At 37.0% G+C, this 23,052-nt stretch overlaps 2 protein-coding genes across 4 annotated transcripts; both read left to right on the top strand.

Moving 5' to 3' along the window:
- Positions 1 to 3,037: 3,037 nt before the first annotated feature.
- Positions 3,038 to 12,485, top strand: LOC131316573 (probable hexosyltransferase MUCI70). Of its 3 annotated transcripts, none has more exons than XM_058345989.1 (10): positions 3,038 to 3,635; positions 4,422 to 4,863; positions 5,674 to 5,934; positions 6,195 to 6,405; positions 6,576 to 6,685; positions 6,770 to 6,969; positions 8,935 to 9,038; positions 10,673 to 10,860; positions 10,955 to 11,154; positions 11,910 to 12,485. In XM_058345989.1, exons 2-10 carry the CDS (start codon positions 4,629 to 4,631, stop codon positions 12,153 to 12,155), a joined length of 1,755 nt encoding a protein of 584 aa, XP_058201972.1. In that variant the 5' UTR covers positions 3,038 to 3,635; positions 4,422 to 4,628; the 3' UTR covers positions 12,156 to 12,485. The 3 variants fall into 3 exon arrangements, with proteins under 3 accessions (XP_058201972.1, XP_058201969.1, XP_058201971.1); XM_058345988.1 differs by having other exon boundaries at positions 3,044 to 3,986; XM_058345986.1 differs by having other exon boundaries at positions 3,038 to 4,863.
- Positions 12,486 to 15,028: 2,543 nt separating this feature from the next.
- Positions 15,029 to 20,140, top strand: LOC131316574 (large ribosomal subunit protein bL21m). The gene is made up of 5 exons (XM_058345990.1): positions 15,029 to 15,677; positions 16,577 to 16,657; positions 18,402 to 18,503; positions 19,531 to 19,605; positions 19,696 to 20,140. The coding sequence occupies exons 1-5, from the start codon at positions 15,222 to 15,224 to the stop codon at positions 19,837 to 19,839; spliced, it is 858 nt and encodes a 285-aa protein (XP_058201973.1). The 5' UTR covers positions 15,029 to 15,221; the 3' UTR covers positions 19,840 to 20,140.
- Positions 20,141 to 23,052: the final 2,912 nt, after the last annotated feature.

Genomic DNA, 23,052 nt, shown 5'->3' with positions numbered 1-23,052 from the left:
AACACCAACCCGAAGTCCGTAAATCCCTTGGCATGAATCATTCTTAATCCATCCATACGTACCACCATCATAAATAGGGTTTGTGCTTTCCACTTTGTTTCCCGAAATCTCCGTCGATTTCGATCGAGGGAAAAATTGGTAAACACACTCCGCAAATGTTATCGAGCCAGATAAATCCTTGCTCTAATACCACTTCGACACAGTATGATAAAAGTGGGGCTAGACAAGGTATGCAAACGAGACAACACTCGAGCCCACGAGCAACGAAATCCACAAGGAAAATAGAGCAATATTGAATGACAACTTACTTTCTAATTTGCCGGTATATAACCTACATCCTTATTTAATGTCAAGCCCTTAGGCTATCCACAGTAGTATAATCAAAATCAAATTATTTTTAAAGTTAACAATATTGGTGTAAAAAATGGCTCATAATAGTATAATCAAATTTAGCAACATTCTTAGAAATAATCAAATTTTGGGCTTTGGATAACCAAAACTAGCAATCTTTTTGAATAATCAAAATTTGTGGATCAAACACCATATAAGTTAATTGGTTCCAAAATTGTTTACACGCATGTTTCAAATGGTATTTTGTTATTCGCCTGCTCTATATCTCATTCACTTTACCCACAAACTGTTTCTCTTTCTTTTCCTCCAAAAGTGAAGCTCGTATCTTTCGATTATTTACAATTCAACTCATTGTCGTTGGATTAAGGTATTTCACTTTTTTTTCCCGTTTCTATTTTATTATTTTTTCGTTCCTCTCCCTGTTGTTGAGTACATGAAGAACCTTGTATTCTTTTCCAAATTCAAGAGCACATCTGAATTTTTTTTTTTTTGAGTACATGATTTTTTTCCCAAATTCATAATATGAGGGATGAAAGTCACCAAATTTCCCCAAAATTAAGGAAGGTACGTAAACGATATATTTTTGCCAAAAAAAAAAATATAATGGAGGGAAGTGATCGATGGTGGAAAACATAAGGAGAGAGAGAGTGAGTGAAATTGTAGTGGACCTCTTATTTTGGTTATGGACTATAAGTGACCATTGTGGACCTCAACATTGTTAAGCTAGGCAACCTCTTAAATAGATAATCAAAAGCTGATGCGTCAACTTTTGGTTATTCATTTTTGATTATACCACTGTGGATGACCTTAGAGCATCCACAGTGGAATAATTAAAATCAAAATATTGCTAATGTTAGCAATATTTGTTTAAAAAAGTGTTCACATTGGAATAACCAAACTTAGCAATCTTTTGACAACTCATCAAATTTTGGCCTTTGAATAATCAAAACTAGCAACGTTTTGCCAATAATCAAAATTTTATCTCTTAATCAAGTACACTATCATTACACAAAAACACACACACACACACTCTCTCTCTCTCTCTCTCAACGATGTTTTCAAAAAATAATTTTAAAAAACTGTATTTTTCAGAAATGTTTTTTTTTTTTTGCAAAAAAAACTGTTTTTTCAAAAAATTTAAAAACTGTAAGTAAATAAAGTGTGTTTTTAATTTTTTTTTTTGAAATTTCAAAACTGTTTTTTTTGGTAAATGATTTTTGAAATTTCAAAACTCTTTTTACACAAAATCTGTTTTACAAAAACTGTATTTATAGTTTTAAAAATTTCAAAACTGTTTGTGTAAATATAATTCTTTCAAAATTTCTCAAAACTGTATTTATAGTTTTTAAGTGAACAAAATGTGTGTTTTTTAAAAAATTGTTTTTTGTTTCGAAAAACTTTTTTTTCTTCAAAAACCGTTATTTCGAAAAATATGCGTAAAATGAAGGGAAAAAGTTTGGAGGGCCCATTGATTTTGATTATGGCAAAAAATAATCAATGTGGGATTTAACATTGCTAATTTTAACAACCTCTAAATGGATAATCAAAATCTGATGCGACATGCTTTGATTATTTACATTTACTTATTCCACTGCTGATGCTCTTACTCAACTAGTAGGAAATAGTAGATTCTTGCTAATCAAGAAAAATAATAAAGGAAACTAAGAAAGATAAAAATGAAAGGCTAATAAAGAGAAAAAAAAAATGATTCTTGCTAATCATACAAAAACAATTGGCACAAAATTGAAGTTCTCCTAAACCAAGTTGTTACTAAAATGAAATTTACGTAAATGAAAATCCTTTAGATCTTGTATGTCAATTTATCCCTCTTTTCACAGTGGATTTCAAGGTTTTAGGACTCGAGTGTTTATCTTGTTTGCTAGAACACTACCGTGCGTGGTTGTATAAATTCTGCTTCGTCATCTCTTCCTTTTTTTATATTGATATAAGTTTTTCCCACACATTCTTATACCTCCTGTGAAACTTAGGCCTTGTTCCTCTAAAGAGCGTTTTGGTTATTCGGGGTTTTTTTGTTTTGTATTTATTCAAATTTTTTTTTACGTTTGTGAGTTTTGCGATAAACTTTTATGGATTATTGATTTGTTTCGACGAGAAAAATCGAAAAGTAAAAAAAAGAAATTACTATGACCTTTACCGAAATATTTTTAAAAATATTCAAGATAAAGTTCAAAAAGCTGATTTTTTTGCTTCATCGCGCCTTTTTGGATTGTATCGTGGATATAACAAAAAGTATTTGCGTAAAATTTTTTAAAAGAAAAGACTTTTATCCAAGTCATCATCATAAACACGATATACGTCAAGAAGCAAAAGCGTATGATTAATAAAAAAAGGTCATCATCATAAACTCTTTGATTATGACATTCATCATTCAATTTTCAATAGCTATGTGAAAACAAGTAAAAAAAACGACCCAAACAGAAGCTCCACAAATCGACATAGACATCGGGGCATAATTATAGTAATTATTAATGACGTCATTATCGTGTTAACAAGTGGCACGCAGTAGTTAAGATAGCACCATCCAATGATACCACCACCGTCATACGTCGTCGTCTAAAAATAAAACCGCACTCGGCGCATTTTAGCTAGTACCCATGCTCGGCATTTTATCACCCATGTAAATGGTACTCCAGTATATATATACACATAAATTTCTCTAAAGAGCACGTACATCAAGGGATCTGCATTTTAGCTACAAAATAGTGCACTTATTTATTTTACCTACTCAAATCTCTCTCAACTTCACACCAATCTTTTATACTATCATCTCTATCCTTATAAAATACTATATTATATTATCCCATCTCTCCCACACACAAACACCCACTTCATTAGCAGAAAACTCAAAAATTGAACCCAAAAAATGACTCCGGCGAAGAAGCTGATCGGAAACCCCTCCGATTTTGAACCCAAACCCAAACCCACAAATTGACCCCAATATCCAAAAACTGAACCCAAACCCACAAATTGATCCCAAATCTCTGATTTTGAACTGTACAAAATCAGAAGAAGTCGGAAAATTCGGCCCGAAGAAGCCAACGAGCACGTGTCGATCTCCGCCGACTCCGGCTTTCTGCTGCTCGTCTCGATCTTCTTCTTCCTTGTCAAAATCTTCAAACTCTTCTGCTGCCTCCACACGGGGAGAGAGAGAGAGAGAGAGAGAGAGAGAGAGAGAGAGAGAGAGAGAGAGAGAGAGAAATAATAAAATAAAGGATTGCTGGTGAATAGTAGCTCGGTTGAAGTACCGAGCCATTGAAGCAAAGGTATTTTGCCTGTGTGTTTGACTAGGCTGGTGTAGACAGTTTTTGTGGGTTTTTCTCTTTATTTTACCTAATAAATTGGATATACAGAGACTTGTGTACATGCTCTAACGCATCAGCCAATCAAAAAAGTTCCACACACAACAGAAAATCATAAGATCCAAGATTTGTCCAAAAGACTTTGATTTCCTCAAACCCTAGATTTAAGCGAAAAACCCTTGAAATCATTCGCCTTATAACCAATTGGTTTCAGAGCTGTGTGTGCTTTGATCCGTGAGTGCTTTTGTGTTATACATTGGCCATATACTCCACTAATTTGGGTTGAAATCCATTCTAGGCTTTAATTGCTGAAAGGTCTGATTTTTTTTTTTTCCACTTATATATACTTTTGTATGCCCAGTTGCATTTGATTTAGCAAAAGATAAGATAGAATTCGAATTGGGTTTTGGGTTTAAGACTTGAATTTGGGATATTGGGTTTAAATCCGTTCTGGGTTTTAATTGCTGAAAGGTCTGATTATTATTATTATTTTTCTATTATATACTTTTGTTTGCCCAGTTGCATTTGTTTTGGCAAGATAAGATAGAATCCGAGTTGGGTAATTGGGTTTTGGGTTTTGGGTTTAAGACTTGGTAGCAGTGTCTTCCTTTTCTATATTTTTTGGTTGATAGGAAAAAGTTTCGTTTTTTTGCCGCATGAGGTATTCTTTACTCTTTAGTGCCCAATTTGCATTTACTTCTATTGCAATACCGATAATTTTAATTGGGTTTTGAGTTGACTTGGTGGCAGTGTTCCTTGCCCATCATATTGGATTGGTTCATTGGAAACTGAGGGGTGCCTCTAACTTTGGGGCCAATTGGTGAGCTTGGTTTTCATTTCGAGGTGAATTTAGAAGGATTAGTAAGTATACAGTTTGGTGTTGATGAGAGGAGGGGGGGAAGAGGAGATGAGATGAGAGAGAGCTGAGGAGGGATTGGGGAGACAACAGTGACGACAATGTCATCGGGTATTCGTAATTCAGGAAGCAATGGATCATTGCAACAGTTTCATCTGTTGGCGATTCAGACCACGCCTCCCCTATCCGCCCGTAAGGCTTTTTCTAAGATGTCCAAAGAGAAGGAGAGTTTGTTCCATTGGATCTGTAAATTCGTCGGCCGCAAGAAGGTTGGAATGCTGCTCTTGTGTCTTGTCTCTGCTGCAGTTTTTGGAGGGGTTTTGTATGTTGGCAAAGGTTTGATACCCCACTCTTCTATCCCTTTTACATTGGTGGCTCATTACTTAACATTAGCGTAGGATTCATATATAGATATCCTATGTACTTATATTCTCAAGGAAGTTACATGCTTAATTATATGGGAAAATATTTAGGACATGTATCTAGGAATTTGTATTCACTTTTAACAACATACTTCAATTGGTTTTGGTGAGGAAACTGGGAGGATTTTAAGATCAGATATTAGTTATCAATTGTTTCCGTATGGGTTTTTATGTTGGCAAAAGGTTTGATATCGCCTCTTTCTATTTTTTGTACTAGGTATCTTTGTATTATTCAGCGCTGTAATTACACAATTCAGCCAATTTTGGCGAGGCACTTATTAATGCAGGTGAAACTTAGTCAGGATACTGAGGAATGATTTAAGATCAAATATTAGTCATACTTGTTCTGGGGACCGTGATAAGAAATCTGGTTTTTTTTTTTTTTTTTTCTGCCTTACTAACTCTCTGAGTATAGCTGGGGGATTGAAATTCAAAGTCCCACTCATGTGTTTGTTTCATGCTTTTGGACGGCAATTTGTGAAGTTTGTTTCCACTTGATAATTGTAATTTGCAAGATCATTTAGATTAGGAATCTGGGAAATTCACCTGAATGGGTGTCACCCCTTGTTATCTACGACTTATATCAATTACGACATACTAACTTAGATGCTCTGTGTAAACTATGTCTTTGCCTGATTATGTTGTTATCTTTTAAATGTTCAAATGATGTGAGTTTTGTTATTTAAGAAAGGAATTTATTTTGCGTGTTTTTGGATGTTTTCAGGTGAAGATTCTCAAGTACGCGACCGAATTGAGAGCATTAGACTTAACAATACCTTGAGATTTCCTGGATCATCGCCCACATATATGGAGCAAAATAATGATAATGGCATCATTTCATCTACACAGAATTATGTGGAAAGTAATCAAAGTAGATTGCAACCTCCTGCATTTTTTACTGGATACACTCTTCCTCCAGGGAATCCATGTGAAACTTTCACATTGCCTCCCCCTCCAGCAGATAAAAAAAGGACTGGACCACGTCGTAAGTTTGGTTTCAGGTCTCAGATATGTTTTGCAGCTTCTATCAATTGCTTCTGTGAAATCACAAATTATCACGTTGTTTTAGCATTTGTTACTTGCTACCGGGGATTCATACTCATATGCATAACAATGGCAACAAAGATAGATATCTTAGTTACTAAATAACATCCTTTTTTTTCTTTCTAAATTTGTGGACCCTAGTTTATTACTACAGTGTAATTTCCACTAAGTTCTTTTTTGGTCCCATTTTCTGGCTTCCAGCATGTCCAGTATGTTATCTACCGGTTGAAGAAGCAATTGCGCTAATGCCAAATTCCCCATCATTTTCTCCCGTACTCAAACAGTTAACCTATATTCATGAAGAAAATCTAAGTAGAAGTGAGTTTGGAGGCTCAGAATTTGGTGGATATCCATCTCTGTTGCAAAGGAATGATTCTTATGATATACGAGAGTCAATGAATGTGCATTGCGGGTATGATATTCGATCATGGAACATCTAATTAGTTATTTCATTGAAAAATGCTTTTTCTTTCCCATTTTCTATCCATTCTCTGCCAATATAATATTACTGTGGCTGTTCACTTGCAATCATTTCAGTTATGTTTAGTTTCTTATTGATTGATGCATTACCTACGCCATCAGATTTGTCAGAGGAATTAAGCCTGGACGTCAAACAGGATTTGATATTGATGATTCTGACCTCCTTGAAATGGAGCAGTGTCGTGGGATTGTTGTTGCCTCTGCAATTTTTGGTATTGCTCTTCAAAGTCCCATAGAAATGTCTCTCCGATCTTTAAGCGTGCAGGTTGTATTCTAATAAGTGTAGTCTTGACCAGGAGCCTATGATTTGATACAACAGCCAACAAATATTAGTGAAGCTGCCAAGGAGAATGTTTGCTTCTTTATGTTTGTGGATGAAGAAACGGAACTATTTCTGAGAAATTCTAGTCAGCTGGATAACAACAAGAAGCTTGGATTGTGGAGAACTGTTGTTGTGCATAACCTTCCTTATACTGATCCTAGACGCACTGGGAAGGTAAAATTTTCCAATTAAGCAACTGTAATTGCTCATGCAGGCTTTTATTTATGAATTACTTTCTTGTGGTCAATCTGTTTTAGAAGACCTAGTGCTTGGTGTTAAAGCATCCAATTCCAAATCAATTGGCTAAGAGTGGAGAGGCCGCCCAGGCTCATATACTAGTTTGGAGATTAACCGATGTGGGACAAACTTCAACACTCCCCCACAAGTGTGACCCCCGACTCGCACGTGGAGAGGTAAACAAATGATCCATACCACTTGGATCACAACAAACAACAGTGCACTTATGGCACAAATAAGGGAGGACAAATTCTCCGAAACCCTAGCTCTGATACTATGTTAAAGCATCCAACTCCAAACCAATTGGCTAAGAGTGGAGAGGCCGCCCAGGCTCGTATACTAGTTTTGGAGGCGATAATTAACCGATGTGAGACAAACTCCAAAACTTGGAAAAAGTGTACTGCCAGATGGTATTAGTTTTTCCCTTTCTCATCATGATAAAGCTGTTGTGTAGGCTAAAACATTCTTGTAGCTAATGATGTTGAGGAACATGTAGTACTACTAGGACTAAGAAACTTTTCATTCTAATAGAGCATTGGGTAATTGTACCGAAGACCAAGAGGCTCATTGGAAGAGGATACATGCTAATTTGCTATCAGTTTTTTAGATTTGGAAAACCGATAAATATTAACCGTTCCGTTTGTGAATATATCACTTATTTCCACAAACATTGACAAATGTAACTCAAACTTGTCAAGATTAATAATATTGCTTGAACAAATTTGGAGAAAAGATCAGTTGTATGGTTATCCTGCTTCAAATATGGGACACTCTCATTATACTTATAAAAGATTAAATCACCAGTGACAAATTTTTTCCCCAGAATTCAGCGGTGTCATTTGATAGCACTTGAGTACACGTAGCTCCACTTTGGATACTATAGCTTACCTTTTGACTCGTGCATAGTTGGAGTCTGAGAACAATGTAGTTGGCAAGAATAAGTAGAATGATTCGAGTCTTCGCAAGCTTCCACCAATTACTATACTATCAAAGCTAAACCAAAGTTTGTTATACAGCTCCATCAGAGGCATTTGGCCATTTCTAAGACACAAAAAATATGTTGCTGCATTTAGATATTTGATCAACTGCTTTCCACCTTACAGTTCTCTACTTCTTCACTCAGTTCATGTGTGGCATTTGTTATCTATCTTTTGAACATAAATTGACAAGCTGTTGTCATAATTACGATTGTACTGCTTCTTCTTTTTTTTTCACGGAAGGGTAAGAGGGTAATTCCACTTACCACCTCCACTAGGCAATTGCTGACTAGGGAGGGGTATGGAGACCCTCTTAAACGATTGTACTGCTTATGGAGATAGGTTTTATTTTTCTTCTGCTTGCTGTTTCGTGTCCAACATGTCCGCCTTTCTTTGTATCTTTTGCAACCATGGGTCTGCTACCGGATTTTGGTTCCTTTGATCCAGCCAATCATGTTTGTCTGCTTGGTTCTTTCTTTCTGTTTATAAATTTTGTACATCAATTGATTTTCAGTACCCTAGAGCTATCTTGATGGGCAGAATCAGAATGTATTATTTCCTATGCTGACATTGAGGTTCAATTTGTTTCTATTTCTTCCACACCATGGATTGAGTTTCATTGGATGCCTCACAGAAAGGATGAAATCTATCTACCATTATGCTTTTGCTCATAAAGTCTTCCCTTCACTAATGTCTTGCAGTCAGAATCCTTATTTTGTGGAAGAGGTTCACCTCTGGACATACACTTCGTGTTATTGGCAAACGTTTACATAGGATAAAACTTGGACAAAATCATGATGGTTGTGCATGTAACATTAGCTAAATCTCATTTGCGGTTTTATTAGGTCTTTTAGGCTGAAATACCACATTAGTTTACATCAGGTGGTGCTTGAAAATGCTTTGACACAGGTTATACTTTTGGCAGATTCCGAAGCTTCTACTGCATAGGCTTTTCCCCAATGTCCGCTTTTCTCTCTGGATTGATGGAAAACTTCAGCTAGTTGTGGATCCATATCAAATCCTTGAAAGGTACTTTCAGTAGTTTTCTTTTTCTTTTTCTCTCTTTCTATTTTTGTTCACAAATAGCTAAAGAAGCTTGCAAAAAGTTAAGTAAAAAACAAATGCCTACTTGATGACACTTGCTTGTTGAGTTGGATCAATTAGTTTCCTCTTTGTATGGATTCCTACAGCCAATTAATTTTCCCACTGGGGATAGTTTCTCTTTTGTTTGAACTATCTCATGAGTTTGGCATGTCATCATTAACAAGTAGTTTCTATGCATCATATGATGTATGTCTACCTAATTGCAAAGCGGTACACTTCTAAACATATTGACATTGGACCAAATCAAGGGCAGTCCAAGTCCAATCCCTGTTATTGATGATTTCCATTGCTCCACCTCTGACATTGTTTTGTTCACAAGGGATTTGTCAAACTGTTATTCCAGATTTACTTTATGTTCCTACTTAAGATGCAGCGGTCTAAGTATACAAATACATATGGCATTTCAGTTGGTTCTATACCTAGGCCAAAAAAATGGTTTATACTTGATTCTTTCAACTATGTACTATAAATGGTTGGTAAAGAGCAAGTCAACCCAAATCAAACAAGAAATTATGTTCTTTACCAAAAAAAAAGAAAAAGAAATTATGTTCCTATCAATTAGGGACGGCTATATTGTACCTCTTTTGCCATTCTGCTCCGTCAGTGGCTATAGGGTGAACTAAATGTAAAAAGTTCATACTCCTTTTTACAACAACATCGCAGGTTGATTTCGGCCTTCTCCTCCCGAATTGTGCCTCGAATGGTTTTATTACCATTTCTGCGTTGTTTCGACCGTTCCCGCCCTATAAAACCTCCTCACGCTCCCCACCATTCTACTTCCACTGTTCCACAAACCAAATTTCCCTCCTCACACTCATCATTACCAAGTAGTTTCCACGCATTAGATGATGTATATCTAGCTAAGTGCAAAGCGGTGCATTTCTAAACAGATCGGAATTGGACCATATCAAGGGCAGTCCAAATCCAATCCCTATTATTGTTGATTTCCATTGTTCCACCTCTGACGTTCTGTTCGTATGGTATTTAACAAACCGTTTCTCCAGATTTACTTTATGTTCCTACTTAAGAGGCAACGTTCCAAGTATACGAATGGCATTTCAGTTGGTTCTATGCCTTGGCCAAAAATAGGGTTTATATTTGATTATTTCAACTATGTACACCATAAATGGCTGGTAAAGAACAAGTCAACCCAAATCAAATCAGAACTTATGTTCCTATCAATTAGAGACTTCTATATTGTACCTTTTTTGCCATTCTGCTTCGTCAAGGGCTACAGGGTGAACTGAATGTAATAAGTTCATACTCCTTTTTACAACATCGTAGGTTGATTTAGGCGTTCTCCTCCCGCCGGCACTTGCATTTTCAGTGATATCATCTCTGTCTTAACTTAACTGTAGCCTGTTCTCTCTTCACTTATCTTCAATTCGTGAAGAGGAATTGATTGGAATATTTAGCAATGGCCAACATAAGCATGTGACATGCCACTGAGATCTGTCTTCTTGTGCAAATCTCAATATGCCTTTTTAAGTTGTGAGATGTATGCATTCACCTGCAACCGCAAAACTTCATTCTCTTCAAATTCTGTATTTATCTTACAGGTTCTTGTGGAGAAAAAATGCCAGTTTTGCAATATCCAGGCACTATAAACGCTTTGATGTGTTTCTGGAAGGAGAGGCTAATAAGGCTGCTGGGAAGTATGATAATGCCTCTATTGACTTCCAGACTGAATTTTACAAGATGGAGGGTCTAACCCCATACTCTGAGGCCAAGCTTCCCATTACAAGTGGTACGAGCGGTTTGTTTTCTTCCATTCTTTCCTGTTGTTAATGGCATAAATAATAACGTTTGATTTAAATGTCTTTAATTGACCGGATTTGCAGATGTTCCTGAAGGATGTGTGATAATAAGAGAGCATATTCCTATCTCCAACCTCTTTACTTGTCTTTGGTTCCACGAAGTTGACCGTTTTACTTCCAGAGACCAGATTAGTTTTGCTATTGTAAGGGACAAGATTGTGTCAAAGACAAATTGGACGATCAATATGTTCTTGGATTGCGAGAGACGGAACTTTGTAGTTCAGGTAATTCGTTTTATCATTTTTTTCAGCTCATGCATGCTCCAAAAATGGTAGCGTCTGATGAGTACGGAAAACCTAGGCATTGTCTTGCTTGTTCGTTTTCCGTTCATGCTTCTATTGGGCATGCATAGATTATGTGTGTTTTACTACCTTTTTTTTGTTGGTTTCGAGGGACACAAGGCTGTTATGGAAAATTTGAGCTGCTCCTGTTTTTGTCGTATGTTACACAAAAGTATGTTACACAAAAGCACCATTTTTCGTTTTAGATCTCATAATCATAAATCATGAATACGGTCAATTGTTGAAAATCGTGGCCTGAAGTACATTAAAAATCTCAAAACTACTCTATGACTGGAGGCAATGGTTCTCGTTTATCATGCCTCATGATGGATATTAATTTTTTACATGTATACATAAATAAATAAATGTGCTGAGCTATCAGTTATCCTTGAGCATTTCTTTACAAGTTTCTCTAGTTCTACCTCTCAGAGGTCGTTCTTGCTTTATGTGTAGACTAATTTTTCATTCTTTTTGGCTTTTTGACGGAAGAGTCTTATTTTATTCCCCCCTCACTGCTTAGTTCATATATTCTCCTGTTACTTGGGTTTTCTTGGAGCAATTTCCAGTTTACTTGCATTTCTGCTGTTGGTTTAACTTTCTACTACTTGCATTCCCTTCATTGGATTTCAAGAAACAAATCTCTCTCTCTCTCTCTCTCTCTCTCTCTCTCTCTCTCATATTGTTGTGCCTGTTTGCAGGGGTATCATAGAGATGTTCTAGAGCACTGGGCTCCTCCTCCTCCTCCTGGTTCTACAGCTATTGTTCATCCCCCACCACCTTTTGTTGATCAAACACCAAATAAAACGACACCCAAGATTTCAACAGAAGTTATTTTAAGTCCTCCAATTAAGCAAATCCTGGCAAAGCGGGGTAAAGAAAAGAAATCCATTTCCAACCGTCACCGCAAGGTTGCTGCGGGCAGTAGGGAAATCAGTTCCAGATAAGATTTTTGTTTTAGGCAAATTTACAGTTATTTTCCTTCCCTATTTAAAATCATACTATGGGGCTGGGAATATAGGCAGGATGAGAGCTTTGTAGTTGTGTTTCTACACAACATATCTCTTCATTTTGCAATTTTTTGTTTTTTTGGTTTTTTGATTTATTAAAAGCTACCCATTATTTGGTGTATATATACAGTTGAGTCCCCAATAATTATCACATGGGCTGCTTCCATTTCCTCATTTGAGGGAGCCCATTTTCTTTTTTTACAGGAGTTTATTGTATTGGACCTTGGTTATTAATGAAAATATTGGTTTTACTTTGTCCTTGATAAAGTCAAGATTTAAACAAATTGATTTTGTCTATTCTGTGAGAAATATTAAGGAAAAATAGTTGGTTCACTCCTAGATAAAGCTTGTGGAAATAGTAATAAAACTTGTAAGCAATAGATAAAACCCCATGAGAATACTAATGGTGTCTGGCACAACATTGTTTACCTTCACTGCATAAATAAATGCTAATCTAAAGACATTAAAAATTTACTGCTAAATCACCTATTTATCAAAAATTAAGAAACTACAAAATGCTTAATAGATTTGGGGAGCAACCTATTTTTAAATCCCCAGTAAATGACGTAGTCCCAGGCTTTCTCTCGAGGTTGACGGCCACTATTATGATGTTGTAGTAGTACTTGTTAGGCATTTACTTTGTCAAAAATGGTGAGCAATAATTTCATCATGACATGTTGAAAGGATGCAATAAAAAAATAAGTGAACAAACATTAATGATCATAACTCATGGGGTTGGCTCGGTGGATTGAGATAGGGATTTGCTCCCTCATAAGATCTGACGTTCGAAATCTCTCAGGTGCTATCAGCTCCTTTCAGATCAGTTCATAGTTCATGCAGAACAATTGCTCCGGCTCCAAGTGAGGCCCCTACCAGTAGAAGGTGGGTTTATGGTTTCTAGAATTAGTCAATGTGCACATAAGCTGATTGGACACTTGATTATAAAAAAAAAAATCAAGAAAAAACTAGGTAAGGTCTTACATTTAGGGTGTGTTTACTAACTAAATTAAATACTTATTTTTTCGTGTTTAGATATAAGTTTCTTTCTCAAACCATGTACTACAATCGCTACACCAGAGCTGCTTCGGAACGACGTCCGAGTCCTCGATCAAGGCCCAGATATTTGACTGGTTCTTCACGAGGACTCTCTCAGCTTCTTCGCCGCTGATCTCTTCGCGACAGTCGACGGAGATTTTAGGCCGTCGAAGTAAGTTTTCACCGCTGGTTGTAGATCCTCCAGCAAAATACTATCTCCGTTGAAAATGCATGTGTGTGTGAGAGAGAGTTTAGGTGAGAGAAAGCCGAGAAGTGCCGAGGCTGCAGTAGCTCGCTGCAAATAGCAGAGTTACTGTAACGTTCCTTCAAAATACGGAGGCTATGGCAAGGTTGCTGCACGACACCTTATGAGATTTTCCTGGCTATAATGGCCAAACAGAGGAAAAGCCTAGTTTATTGGATATGATCTGAGACTTTAGTTTTTTAAAAATGCTAAAAGTATTGAAAAAAGTTTTTTTTTTCATCGCTAAATAAGTTTTTTTCTTTCACAAAATACAAGGAAACTTTTAGCTCTTTTAAAGGGGTTAGGTAAATTGATCAGATTTATTAGTGCTGGTTGCAAACAGTGGTATAGATCTAGAATATTATCAAGTTGGAAATGCTAATATTTTCAGCGATAAATGGAAATGGAAAATTTTGAATACGTTAACGACATATGTGTAAATAACTCATTTTAAAGTCCACGTGGCATTGACTTGTAAATGTGCCGAACAGTTGGTTGTATAAGTCTAAGGGTCCGTTCCAGAACCGGAATAAGAACTTATTTTTTGTCTAACAATAAGGTGTGTTCCACAAAAAGGTGAATACGTACTTATTTTTTCAAAAAAGGTAATTTCAAGTTCAAAAATCAAGGGCTTACGCAAATAATTTTCCTATCACTATGGATCTTGTTTGATAGATCTCATTGAGATCTTTAATACGGTATAAAAATAATTAAAAAACTATTTTTTATTTACATTATTTTTGATTTTGAAAATGTGAAAATAAGCTGTTTATTTGAATTTTGTGGAACAAAGCTCCAAAAAAAAATAAGGATTGGGAGATGCTGCCAAGCAGAGGTGCTTGGCAGCGGTGCCGAGCGCATCTCGGCCGTCCAAAAGTGTTTTGGATGGCCCGGATGTAAAGGTACCGAACGAATTTAAAAAAAAGAAAAAGAAAAGGAAAAAGATGTTTCGATTCGGGCCGTTGATTCCGAGATGAACGGCCGGATTGGCCGCTCGGCACCCGCTCGGCAGGGGTGCCGCTCGGCAGGGTCCCCGGGTCCCCAAAAATAAGTACTTATAAAATAAAAAGGTTTCTGAAACAAGCATAACAAACTTTAAAAATAGTTTTGACTTTCGAGCCAGGGTGTTCCACTTTCTCACAAAATTACTTTTTGAAAAAAAAAGTAATTTCAAACTCAAATATAATGAAAATGAAAAATGTTTTTTTAATTTTTTTTGCACGGTTTAAAAGGTCTTAATGAGATCTATCAAATAAGATCTATATTGGTAGAAAAATTATTTACGTAAATACATAATTTTTAAGTTTGAAATTACCTTCTTTTTTAAAAAATAACTTTTCCACGAAAGTGGAAATCATAAGAAAACTCAATTTCAAATAAGTTTTAATTAATCCAATCACGAGCTGATCTCGAATAACTTGAATATTTTATACATTATAAGTGGAACAAATCAAATACGGAGTAATAATTTGATCAAGTTTGATTAAAAAATTTAAAGAGATTCAAAATGTTGTTCAAGTTCTTTTATGTAACATAACAAATCGATCTTAAATAAGTTTTTAAAGATACAACACGAGCTCGAACTCGAGCGTTTTGCTTGCTTAATCAACCCCTTTTGGCATTTTCCGGATTAACCAACCAGAGTGTAAAACCCTAGTCTTCTCTCTCACCTGACCACTCCAAAACCCTCTCTGTCTCGAAAAACCCAACCCAATTGAACAACAATGGCGAACAGACGTTGCCTCCAAACTGTAATCCACCACTACTCCACAAACCCATTTCTCCAACCTCTCAAAACCCTAGTCCCCAGTCTCCAACAAACCCTAACCAACCCTCTCTCCCCCCAAACCCCCACCCCCTATTCTCACCACGTTTTCTCCAATCTCACGCCAATTTGCCACCCACAGCACAAACCCACGTGCCATTTCTCTTCTCGAAGAAGTGACAACGAAGAAGAAGAAGAAAACGATGACGAGGAGGAGGATGAGGAGGAAGAGGGTTCTGAGGAGGATGATGACGATGAGGGTGTTTCGGCTGTGTCGAATAGTGGTGTGAAGAGAGAGTACACGGCGGAGGAGAAAGAAGAGGAGGCGGCGGCGATTGGGTATAAAGTGATTGGTCCTTTGCAACGGTCGGAGAGGGTTTTCAAGCCTTACGAGCCTGTTTTCGCCGTTGTTCAGGTTTGTTTTTGGATACAATGAATGAGAATTTGATTGAACTAGGGTAGTGTTTGGTTGGCTGAAATGGGTTTTGTTTGGGGGGTGGTGTTCTGCATTGTTTGTTTTGAATATCAATATTGAGAAATTGAGCTAGGGTAATGATTATAGTTTGCTGAAATGATTTTGGGATGTATTGGAATTGTCATTCCGATTGTGTTCGCCTTGAGTCTCTAGAACCAAACCCTTGGCATACGGTCCCCAATAACTTTTATCTCCGATTAGGTGATTATTACTTTCATATATCTGTCTCTCTCTCTACTCGTTATTCCAAAAACCTCCCTCAAAAACCAAACCAAACAAAGCGGGACCTTGACCTCTCAATGGAATCGACATTCATGTGAAATGGTGTATGTAATTTGGATTTTATCATATGTTTTAGCGAACCTGACATTGGAATGGGAATGACCATTCAATTCCATCTTCATTCTAGTGAACCACACACTGCCTAGTTGCTTCAGTTGACTGTTGCTCTGGGATTGAATTAATTTGTTTTTGTAGTTGAAATTATGTGTTTTTGGGCATGTGTGCTCTCCTGATTTATTTTCCATTTACAGTGTTCAGCAATTTTTTTTTTGGGATGCGAGGATTGAGAATTTGATTGAACTGGGTGAGTAGTTGACTGGTGTCTGGTTTGAGTGTACTATATTTTCATGGTTGGAGTTATGTTTATGTGTGCGCTATATATTTGTCCATTCCTTGTGTTCTGCGTTGTTTGTTTTGAACTTGAAGGAGAATATGATCGAACTAGGCATGTAGGAGATTGGTGCTGTCGCATTGTGGATAATATGTCTTTGTTATTGATTTCATGTATAGGCGTTAAGGTTTGTGCACACGTAATCTGTTTTCTATGATTCATGTAGATTGGTTCGCACCAGTTTAAGGTCAGCAATGGGGATTCCATTTTCACTGAGAGATTGAAGTTTTGTGAAGTGAACGAGAAGGTAAGCACTTCCTATTTGCCTTTTAATGATGGTAAGTGTATGTATTTAGATGTGTTGACAATATTGCTTTCTATGGCTTATGCCAACCTTCCTTTTTGGCATTTTGTGGTGCGGTGGACACATCACTTATCGGGCTTGAACTGTGTTTCCTCCCGTTTATCATTTTTGGTTTGGAGTTTTGTATGCAGTCACTGCACACCGTAAGGCATTTGCTTCTTGAGTGCAAATTATCATTATGAGGCACCAGAATAGTTAACTTGTTCTTTACAGGACTGCTTTTGCTAGATTTTGTTAGTGTACAATAATCCTTTACCTTTGTTTTTCTGACATGTATGATCAAGTAAGTTCTCCCTCTTTTTGATAGGTTGATTATAAGATCCACCATTATTGTCGTTTTTCCTTTTAGCATTTCCTAGGTATGGTTTGGGGAACACAGGCAGTGGATAAAGATCAACAGAAGCCATGGTCATGAGAAAAAGGACCACTGACCAATGGGCAAATGGGGAGGATGGTGTAGGGAACAGGAGAAGTTGGCTGTTCTCATGTAATGCTATAAGGATAATGCTATAAGGAAGGATAAGTATCATAGACTCATAATAGAACCTATTGCATGTCGTATCCTTGCAAAAGCTCCTCAATTTGTTTGAGGTCTTAACAATCATACCTGGCTGGTTCCTCTGGCATATCCATTTGTCTTTGACGCTTAGAGGAGGAAAGCTTTTTGCCATTTTCCAATGGTTTTGGAAACGGAAGGAAGAAACCTTATAGTCATTAGGTGCTGTAATATCTTTCCTAATGTCTTCTCCTACCAAGACCTATTTTACATGGACTCGGATACGTGCATCTCAAAACGTGTGACCTTCCTAAAGATCTTAGGATATTGGGTAGGTCCAAAGATTAGGTATGGGTACAGGGACGCATTCTGAAGACATTTGTATTGTTTAATGGCGTAATGGATAATATTCGTATACTGTCCGCTATAAAGTATTTTGCGCTCTTCTTGAAGTCGAAGGGGATGGAACAATATATTGAATTCCTATTTCGTATCTTTGCAAAAGGTTAAAAAGCTTTCTTTTCTAGCTTGTAAGCTTCTTTTTCTTCAAATATCGAAATGAACCAAATGTGTAAATTTGTAACAGATCTTGGACAACACCATTTCTTTTAAGGGTCGAATGTCCGACACGGGTACTTATGGACATTTTCAAGAGTCCATGTAGTCCTGGATGAAGATTCTATTGCCTGTTGTATGGGCTGCTTTGATCTATTGTGTAGTCTTTGTTCATGGATAGAACATTGAAGAAATGCTTTCCCGAAGTTCGTTCGTTTTGTCTCCCTTTCAGTTTGTTCTAGCTAGGAAAATGTAAAACAGAAAGAAAAGGGTTTCTGGGTTCTGCCCTATTCCTTCAAAGAAGCAACAACAATAACCACCTAAACGTCACAGGAAAACAGTTGTTGGGGTTCAGGCCTTTTCTTTAATCAATAACTGAGTTTTCAGCTCATAGTCAGCTACCTATATCTAGTCCATGTGAAAATTACAAATTGGCATAATGCAAGAGAGAGCTCTGAGCCAACACTAGGTCCGTAATTCTGCAGTAATGGGTAATTACACAAAGTATTGTCTACGACTTGCATTACTTTCTATCAACAAGTGTTGATGTTCCTGTTACTGAATCACATCTTAAGTAGACCTAATTGTACAAAATGCAATGTTAGGTGTGTTGATTCTTTTCTCCATGCACTGCAGCTGATATTAAACAGGGTTCTCATGCTGGGTTCACAGAGTCAGACCATCATTGGCAGGCCCATATTGCCTGATGCTGCAGTTCACGCAGTTGTTGAGGAGCATGTAAGAGGGATTCTTTAAATGTTGTAGTTTATTTTGGTTCTAACTTCTAATGTGTTAGTCAATTGTGGGTAAAGCCTTTTCCATGAGACATTAGCTTCATGGTTTAACTTCTAATTAACCTTGTAGGAAATAGAAGCTTGTGCGTGCTGATACTATAAACCCTCTTCATCTGACTGAGTACTGATGAAATGGACTAGGACTGTTGGTCGATAGAAGACGATGAAACAATGAATGTCCAAAAAAGTAGAACTTCTGAAGATGAGAAGGAAACTTGATATTTGTGGAAAGGTATTGTCTGAGTTGGATGAGTGACATATAGGACCGATAAATAGTACAACTAGGATATACCATTTTCTGAAGTAAACAGAAGTGGTAGATTGGGATGAAAGTTCTACGATTTGGGGGCAATAGAGTAATGGCATTTTCAATTAGGTGAAGCACAATTTTTATTAAGTTAATTTTATGAAGACCTGTTCTTGTGAACCTTTTTGACCGGAACAAGGAACTTGGAGTTTAGATCGGGATTATATTTATGATGAATTTCTAAGACACTGACACTCAAAAAGCAGAGCATATACAAAGAAGGCTGCACGTTTGGGGGTTTAACCTAAAAGAGAACTTATTAGGGTTGTCGTCTTTTATGCGCGAATTAATTTCTCTGGAATATCTCAATGGCGTCCTCCCCATAAAATGCAATTTTATTTGTAGTTCCTTTTCCGTACCAACCAACCTGAAAACCTCTCTGGGAACTCACTTTTTTCCTTGAATGTGATATTTATTGCAGTTCATATGGTATATACTATATCCCGACTTGCTCAACCCGTCATAGCAAATAATCTCCTGAGAACAATAGTTGCTATGGTCATTGTTCACTTTGTTATGAATCTTAGTGCAGTAACTATGAGTTTCATGTTGACTGTTAGTGGACATGATCCGTCATGTCCGTTAGCTAAAGAGCAATACAGATACTGCCTGTGCATTGAATTTGCCTGTTGGTCTATATATTTGATTTTATTTTCCTTGCCAGGCTTTAGATGCCAAAGTAATTATATTCAAGAAAAAGAGAAGGAAGAACTATCGCCGAACTAAAGGGCACAGGCAGGTAAGCCAGATGAAGCTTACAAGTTGCTGCATTTAGAGGGAGAGAGAAGATTGTTGTTTAGTTGTGTTTAACGCAAGGTTGTCTTCTTAGGAACTAACTAAACTCAGGATCACTGACATTCAAGGAATTGAAAAGCCAGAACCAGTTCCAACTGATAAGCCCGAAAAGACAGCCATCAAGAAGCTGGAAAAGACATCTGTTAAGATGCCAGAAAAAGTTGCTGTTGCAGCTTAGGAGGGATTTCGCCCATGGGCAAGTTTCTCTGCATTGTAAGGACTTCTATTTTTTTGGATTCAGATGCTACTTGAAATAGCATTTGCAAGATGAACATCATTAATGTCATCTTAGGCAAATATTTTTGAGTTATGTGAGTTATGTTGTTGGCTAGAATATGTGACGTGAGTATGTACTTTTTTTGTTCTTTTCCATTGTCTTTTTGGATGTGGGTATGTATTTAGTTTTGCAAATGTACGACTCTGGGAACCTTGAGCAATGTTTTCCCCCTCTGAAATAGAATAATGAGTCAACTTTTACAGCACTGGGTTTTTTTCTCTTCTTGCTCTTGTATTTTAATTGCTAATGTTATTGCAACTCCATGTGGGTCCCATTTTGTGTCATGTGAGGTGAGGGTCACGCGAGAGGATCCAACACTCTGGATGTATGAATGTGGGTACGGTTTTGTTCATTTTCTTTTCTAATGTGGGTTGGTATTAGATGTGCAAAATGTGGGACTCAGGAATGCTTGACCATTTATTTCTGCCTCTGAAATTGAATAATTTTCCAGTTTTGATTCTTGCACTGGGTCTTTTTTCGTTGCTATTCTCTTGGATTTAATTGCTAATGTTATGCCTACTCTGTGCACTAGAGATTTATTTATTCTGAAATGACCTATTTGATTTTGGAATTTTGTGGAGGAAATAACAATTGTCCAAAATTCTCAACTGGGTCAAACTTTTGGAGGTCTACTCCTTTTTTGTGGAAGTTGATCACATCTTGTGGTGGCGGTTCCTTTTGACATTCTTTTATTTAGCCATGTTTTTTAGTTTAGCCAATTATGTGATTGAGACTTCTGTTGATTTGTAGTTCAAGAAATCTAAAATCAGAAGAAACATAGGCAACTAAAGGAGACTGCCCCTCTCTTTCCTTTGTACTGCACTTGATTTTTGTTGCTTGAGAACTGTTTGAAACATATGGATACAGACAATGACATGACATCCCATCTTTGATCATCTCCTACTAGCAACAGTGAGAGGTACTCCCACCCTCCTTTAGTTAGAAACCGATATTTCTATCACATAAAATTGCATACATTTTCTTAAAGAGGTCTTAGGTTCGAATTTCAAGGAGTTGAAGAGTGGTGAATTTGCATTACTCACTTTTCGTTGAAGTTGCTATCTCTCGTCAAACCATTGCTTCGTATATTTGGGACGCGAGAACTACATGACTACAAGTAGCATGTATCACCTCTTTGATGGACCCTCAACTTTATTTGGATCAACAAAAAGTCTAGGAACTTAACTTTGCAACACGTACAACTCGGGACGCGATTATGTTTGCAACTATTCGATGTATGTGGCTTACATGCATTGAACGATTCTGTAGAAGATATCTTCATGATTGATACATTGATTCATTGATTCCCAACTCATTAGGCCACATGGTGGACCCAGTGGCCTCCTTTTGTTGATTTTTATTCTCCTCATTTTTCTCATTGAGATTCATTCTCTCGATGCGTCTCTACCTATAATATGGTTTGTGAACCTACTAAATATTAGTACCATTACCAATGGGCTTATGTTCTAGTTGGTACTTTATGTCCTTCCCATGTAGGAGGTTAGGGTTCGAATCTCGCTGTGGGTGATTGGAATTTAGGATTATGGATATAGCCTCTGAAACCCCCTGTAAGCGTGGACTAACCTACTAACATCTTGCTAACTCCGTTAATACTAAATATTGGTAAATGGAGAATATCCGTCTACTCACAAACTAAGTGCTATTAAGTGGACTCACTTTCTGTGCCACCTAACCCCTCTCCACGTATGCATTTAATTAACACTTTCCCAAAAGCTATGTTTTGAGTGCTTCCACTTTGTTTTTGTTTTTTTTTTGTTCTTTTTTTTTTTACATATGGTTGTGGTGGTAATGGAATCCGTAGTCACAATAAATAGTCCTCCACTTTCTCCAAACGCCAAATAGTCCTTCTTCATTGCCACATACTAATCTAGGTTAAATAGTTCGGACAATTTGTTTTTTTTTTTTTAACTTAGGTGTCAAGGCAGCTTTTGTGGACCTCGACTGATCTTGGGGGCCCAATCCTGTCGCCCATTTGGGGATAGTCCAATTAAAACTGGAGCAAAGCTTTATATGGGTTGACCTCAAAGGCCACACTTGAAAGGTGTCAAACCTGAGACCTTAAGAGGGAGCAAACCCGTAAGAGGAGTTTGGACAATTTTGTTAATGCATTTGCGTAATGGTATGTACACTATCACCTTTGGTTTTGCTTTAAATCTTCTCCACTGAAGTAATGACTCTCTCATTATAAAAAAAAAAAAAAGAAGTAATGACTCTCTCTCTCTCTCTCTCTCTCTCTCTCTCTCTCTCTCTCTCTCTCTCTCTCTCTCTCTCTCTCTCTCTGATCTCCACATTTAACATGGTTTATATAACTCCTCTTTAAGCATGGTTGACATAGTGCCTACACATTGTTGTTCATACTAATGGATATCTAGGTGTCCAGCTTATTACCTTCAACTAGAAATGGTGATGCATATATATCTGTAATTCAGGGCCTCTTCTTTTGGATAAGATTAGACATAGATTTAATTACGAAGTACTTTGAAACTCATTTTCAGCGTCTAAATGCAATAATTGCTCAATAGACAGATATCGCTTGGACTAGTAAAACTCATTTTCAGCATCTGAATGCAATAATTGCTTGATAGACAGATATCGGCATATCGCTTGGACTGGTAATCTCAAAAAAAGAAAAAACTAGAAGAGGTATACAACACCTTGGATGATATAATTTTGATAATTGGATTCCTCCCTATACTTAATTTGAATTATGTATTACTCTGAGCAAACAAAACGGCTTGAGGGAAGAGCCAAAATCGTGAATTTCCCAAGTGAACTCCTCCATAAAATAAAACTACGATCGGGAAAAAAAAAAGAATATCACAAGGCAAAGGCAAAACTGTACATAAACATTCACCAAAAGATGCTCTAAAAAATATTCTCCTGGCGCACTTAAACTGAAAGTAGTTGAACAAAAGTTGCCAGGGAAAACTTTGGTCAAGTGGACGGGAGAAAATTTACGAGTGATTGTCTTATCTGAGGTTGTATGTTCGAATCCCATGTGGGCTAAATATTCCAAAGCTTCGGGCCATTGTAGGGTTTGTCCGGTCGTTAACTCCAAGGCCCTTGAATTAATCGAGGTGCACATAAGTTTAT

This window comes from Rhododendron vialii, chromosome 2a (genome assembly GCF_030253575.1).
Source record: "Rhododendron vialii isolate Sample 1 chromosome 2a, ASM3025357v1".
NCBI classification, from domain to species: domain Eukaryota; kingdom Viridiplantae; phylum Streptophyta; class Magnoliopsida; order Ericales; family Ericaceae; genus Rhododendron; species Rhododendron vialii.
This window is presented reverse-complemented; position numbering and strand designations above follow the sequence as displayed.

Bases quoted from the DNA above. Each gene is read 5' to 3' on its own strand.
- LOC131316573 (XM_058345989.1), top strand. From the start codon at position 4,629: ATGTCATCGGGTATTCGTAATTCAGGAAGCAATGGATCATTGCAACAG. The intron at 6,686-6,769 runs GTATTGCTCTTC...AGTCTTGACCAG, and splicing joins TGTTGCCTCTGCAATTTTTG to GAGCCTATGATTTGATACAA. The intron at 6,970-8,934 runs GTAAAATTTTCC...TACTTTTGGCAG, and splicing joins ATCCTAGACGCACTGGGAAG to ATTCCGAAGCTTCTACTGCA.
- LOC131316574 (XM_058345990.1), top strand. From the start codon at position 15,222: ATGGCGAACAGACGTTGCCTCCAAACTGTAATCCACCACTACTCCACA. The intron at 18,504-19,530 runs GTAAGAGGGATT...TTTCCTTGCCAG, and splicing joins ACGCAGTTGTTGAGGAGCAT to GCTTTAGATGCCAAAGTAAT. The intron at 19,606-19,695 runs GTAAGCCAGATG...TTGTCTTCTTAG, and splicing joins GAACTAAAGGGCACAGGCAG to GAACTAACTAAACTCAGGAT.